The 5122-nt window shown below is 57.9% G+C and overlaps 1 protein-coding gene across 1 annotated transcript; it reads left to right on the forward strand.

The window, feature by feature from the left end:
- Window positions 1-201: 201 nt before the first annotated feature.
- LOC144676508 (uncharacterized) lies at window positions 202-3771 on the forward strand (the record flags this gene model as incomplete). The annotated part of the gene is made up of 2 exons (XM_078536905.1): window positions 202-1761; window positions 1894-3771. Coding segments are annotated over 2 exons (3438 nt in total), but the record flags the coding sequence as incomplete, so codon positions are not given.
- Window positions 3772-5122: the final 1351 nt, after the last annotated feature.

Here is a 5122-nt window from a genome sequence, read left to right on the forward strand (position 1 = left end):
TATCTGTTGTTGTTGTGGACATTCCCCTGATCTCTCTCTCTCTCTCTCTCAATGCTCAGTTGTTGTATTTGTTGTTGTTGTGGACATTCCCCTGATCTCTCTCTCTCCCTCTCTCTCAATTCTCAGTTGTTGTATTTGTTGTTGTTTTGGACTTTCCCCTGATCTCTCTCTCGCTCTCTCTCCCTCTCTCCCTCTCTCCAGTCTCACTACGATGGTTGCCTGTTCCTGCACCAGGGTTGGCCGCTCTGCCTGGGGGAGCAGCTGGTCCTGCAGCTCTCGGCCCTGGACTGGAGGGCGCTGCAGCCGGAGGACTTCTACCTGCAGGTGGCGCCGCTGGCCGCCGGCGGGGGGCGGGGCCAGCGCGGGGCCCGCCTGCTGCTCAAGTACCTGGACGACGACCCCGGCGACGGCGGCGGCGGGGTGAGGGAGCTGACGGTGCCCGAGTCCTCGTATCCGCACCTCTTCACCGTCGAGTGGCTGGAGGGCGTGAACCGGAGCCTGGCGTTTGCCAACGGCATGCCGCGCCTCCACCGGCTGGACTGCTGCCTGCTGGCGTCGCCCGGGGGCCGGCTGCGCCGCGTGCGCTGGCGCCAGCTGGTCTACCCGCGCCTGCTGGCGGCCTCTGGCGGGAGGCCCCGCCTTTCGGGGGACGGGGCGGCCTCCGAGCCGGAGGGCGAGGAGCGGGGCGGATCCGCTAACGGCCAGCCGAGCAAGCGGGGGCCCGGCAGCGGCAGCGACGTGACCCACGGCCTGGAGGCCCGCGCCGCCGACGGCTTGGATTCGGCCCATCGCGAGGAGGAGGAGGAGGAGGAGGAGATGGATCGCCTGCTCGTCCTCCTCGACGACGGAGGGGAGTACGTGGAGCTTCTGGAAGTTTCCGCCGGGCCGGCGGCGGTGGCGCCGGCAGCCACCGGCGCCGGATCCCGCGGGCCATCCCGCCTGCGGGCCCGGACGCTGCCGGCTTCCCTCGGCGCCCGCCGCCGGGGTGCGGCGCATGCCCGGCACTGGGCTTGGCTCCACCACCACCACCACCACCGGCACCGCCACCACCACCAGCAGCGCCGTCGCTGTCGGGCGAGGTGTGCCGGCGCCCCCGAGTGGGACGCGGTGGGGGGAGGGGGGAAGGCCCCCAAGGCGTACGGCTCCCCCGCCGGCCTGCAGCTGACCGGCCATACCAGCCCGGCCCCTGCCGACCATGGGGAGGACGGCCGATCCCACGTGGTCCGCGGCCTTTCGGCTGGGCTGGGCATCGCCGGCGGCCTGGATTGGAGGGAATCCCGGACCAGCGTGGAGGGCAGAACCGCTCCCCCACCCGGATCCTCCAACCCACTGCCGGGTGGAGGGCCTCCTCCTGCTAGCCCGGTGCTCGGCGGCCCCTCACCGAGGGACCCGCCCACCCTCGGGTCCCCCGATCGGCTGCCGGGGGCAGGATGGTCACCTGCTGCTGATGGCGTATCCGAGGAAATGGTACGCGGCTGCTGCATGTGTGTAGAGGGGAAATGGGCTGGGACTGAACCGTCATTGACCAAGGCGGAGACTAGGACTGAACCGTCATTGGCCAAAGCGGAGACTGGGACTGAACCGTCATTGACCAAGGTGGAGACTAGGACTGAACCGTCATTAGCCAAAGCGGAGACTGGGACTGAACCGTCATTGGCTAAGGCAGAGACTGGGACTCAACTGTCATTGCCTCATGTGGATAATGGGACTGAACCGTCATTGACCAAGGCGGAGACTGGCGCTGAACTGTCATTGGCCAAGGTGGAGACTGGCGCTGAACTGTCATTGGCCAAAGTGGAGACTGGCGCTGAACTGTCATTGGCCAAGGTGGAGACTGGTGCTGAACTGTCATTGGCCAAGGTGGAGACTAGGACTGAACCATCATTGGCTAAGGCGGAGACTGGGACTGAACCGTCATTGGCCAAGGTGGACACTGAGACTGAACCGTCATTGGCCAAGGCGGAGACTGGGACTCAACGTTCATTGGCTGTGGCGGAGACTGGGACTGAACCGTCATTGGCCAAGGCGGAGACTGGGACTCAACGTTCATTGGCTGAGGCGGAGACTAGGACTGAACCGTCATTAGCTCAGGTGGCAACTGGGACTGAACTGTCATTTGCTAAGGTGGCGACTGGGAGTGAACCTTCATTGGCTAAGGTGGCGACTGGGACTGAACAATCGTTGGCTAATGCGGGGACTCTGACTGAACCACCATTAGCTAAGGTGGACACAGGGACTGATTCATCAGTGGTTCAGGCAGAGACTGGGACTGAACTCTCATTGGCTAAGGTGGAGACTAGGACTGAACTGCCATTGGCTAAGGTGGAGACAGGGACTGAACCGTCATTGGCTAAGGCAGAGACTGGGACTGAAACACCATTGGCTAAAGTGGACACTGGGATTGAACTGTCATTGGCTAAGGCAGAGACTGGGACTGAACTGTCATTGGCTAAGGCGGAGACTGGCGCTGAACTGTCATTGGCCAAGGTGGAGACTGGGACTGAACCGTCATTGGCTAAGGCAGAGACTGGGACTGAAACACCATTGGCTAAAGTGGACACTGGGACTGAACCGTCATTGGCTAAAGTGGACACTGGGACTGAACCGTCATTGGCTAAGGCAGAGACAGTGACTGAGCCATCATTGGCTAAAGTGGAGACTGGGATTGAACTGTCATTGGCTAAGGCAGAGACTGGGACTGAACTGTCATTGGCTAAGGCAGAGACTGGGACTGAACTGTCATTGGCTAAGGCAGAGACTGCGACTGAACCATCATTGGCTAACGTGGACACTGGGACTGAACCATCATTGGCTAAGGCAGAGACTGGGACTGAACCGTCATTGGCTAAGGCAGAGACTGAGACTGAACTGTCATTGGCTAAGGCAGAGACAGGGACTGAACCGTCATTGGCTAAGGCAGAGACTGCGACTGAGCCATCATTGGCTAAGGCAGAGACTGGGACTGAACCATCATTGGCTAAGGCAGAGACTGCGACTGAGCCATCATTGGCTAAAGTGGACACTGGGACTGAACCGTCAGTTTCTAAGGCGGGGTCTGGGGCTGATTCATCATTGGCTAAGGCGAAGACAGGGACTGAGCTGTCATTGGCTGAACAGAATGGATCCATAATTGGGACTGAACTGCCATTGACTGAACAGAATAGATCCATAATTGGGACTGGACTGCCATTGGCTGAGCAGGCGAATTCAGCTGGGATTGAACTGTCATTGGCTGGGCGGAAAAGATCTATAATTGGGACTGAGCTGCCATTGGCTGAGCGTGAGAAATCGCCTGGGACTGAACCACCATCATTGGTCGAGCAGAATAGATCGATAATTGGAACGGAACAGCCATTGGCTGAGCAGGAGAGATCAATTACTGGGACTCAACAACCATTGGCTAAGCACGAAAAGTCAATAAGTGGGACTGAATTTTCATTGGCTGAGGAGATCACACCATTAACAGGCACTGGGCTGTCATTGGCCGAACTGGGGACGCCACGAACTGAGACGAAACAGTCAGTGGCCAAAAAGATTTCACCGGCAACCGCGGCTGAACCGAGAACTGAGGGAGCTCCCACCGTTGTAATGGATCCCTGTCAGGCCTCGGGGCCCCCAGAGAGCTCCGGTGACTGCGCTGCACCGCCTGCTGCTGCGCCCGCAGAGAAAGCTGCCTGGAAGGAGGAGGAGGGCGGAGATACGTGCAGAGGACACCAAGCAGAGGTGTCGCGAGCGGACGCGGTGAGAGACGCCGCCCAAGACGGTGAGTGACGGTTTACGCTCAACGGCAGACGGCTCACTGGGCAGGTGCGAGGGGAGCTTCGGTGTCAGCACTTCCGATATTCCCTGAGCCACATGGCCAAGAAAGGAGGGTCACAACTCTCACACGCCCACCGCTCCCCCCACTCCACCCCTGCGAGGTATGGGGTCCGTCCGGACAATATTAACTCACGAGGATATTCTGGCGACCAAGATGAGTAGTAGCGCTGTTTGAAAATAGAGAAGACTCAAACACTCCCAGGACAGGTACAGCACGGGGTTAGATACAGAGTAAAGCTCCCACTACACTGTCCCCATCAAACACTCCCAGGACAGGTACAGCACGGGGTTAGATACAGAGTAAAGCTCCCTCTACACTGTCCCCATCCAACACTCCCAGGGCAGGTACAGCACGGGGTTAGATACAGAGTAAAGCTCCCTCTACACTGTCCACATCAAACACTCCCAGGACAGGGACAGCACGGGGTTAGATACAGGGTAAAGCTCCCTCTACACTGTCCCCATCAAACACTCTCAGGACAGGTACAGCACAGGGTTAGATACAGAGTAAATCTCCCTCTAGACTGTCCCCATCAAACACGCCCAGGACAGGTACAGCACGGGGTTAGATACAGAGTAAAGCTCCCTCTACACACTCCCCATCAAACACTCCCAGGACAGGTACAGCACGGGGTTAGATACAGAGTAAAGCTCCCTCTACGCTGTCCCCATCAAACACTCACAGGACAGGTACAGCACGGGGTTAGATACAGAGTAAAGCTCCCTCTACACTGTCCCCATCAAACACGCCCAGGACAGGTACAGCACGGGGTTAGATACAGAGTAAAGCTCCCTCTACACTGTCCCCATCAAACACTCCCAGGACAGGTACAGCACGGGGTTAGATACAGAGTAAAGCTCCCTCTACACTGTCCCCATCAAACACTCCCAGGACAGGTACAGCACGGGGTTAGATACAGAGTAAAGCTCCCTCTACGCTCTGCATTCACAGGAAGCGTTTGCCATGTGGACTGTCAACATCAATTCTGAGAGAGTGAAAATTCCTGCGGAAGCGGTCGGTGGATTTAAGTTCTTTAAGCCAAGCGACAACCGCAATTGTGCAAAGATATCCTGAAGTAACTCGATCCGAAGGATCATATTAAAATGAATTGCACTGATATTAAAGGCATCCATGTGGCAGGAAGTAAAAATCAGGCTGACGTCAACACTTCAGTCGGAATAAATATTTACGAAATTAAGAATGGATAATGTAATCGAGTGGAGATAGTTTTGTTGCCTAACTGTGGGAACGCGGTGACTCATTCCCTGGAATTCCAGTGCCATGTGGGGAACTGCCGGAAGG

This window comes from Cetorhinus maximus, unplaced genomic scaffold (genome assembly GCF_964194155.1).
Source record: "Cetorhinus maximus unplaced genomic scaffold, sCetMax3.hap1.1 HAP1_SCAFFOLD_1651, whole genome shotgun sequence".
In the NCBI taxonomy this organism is placed as follows: Eukaryota; Metazoa; Chordata; class Chondrichthyes; order Lamniformes; family Cetorhinidae; genus Cetorhinus; species Cetorhinus maximus.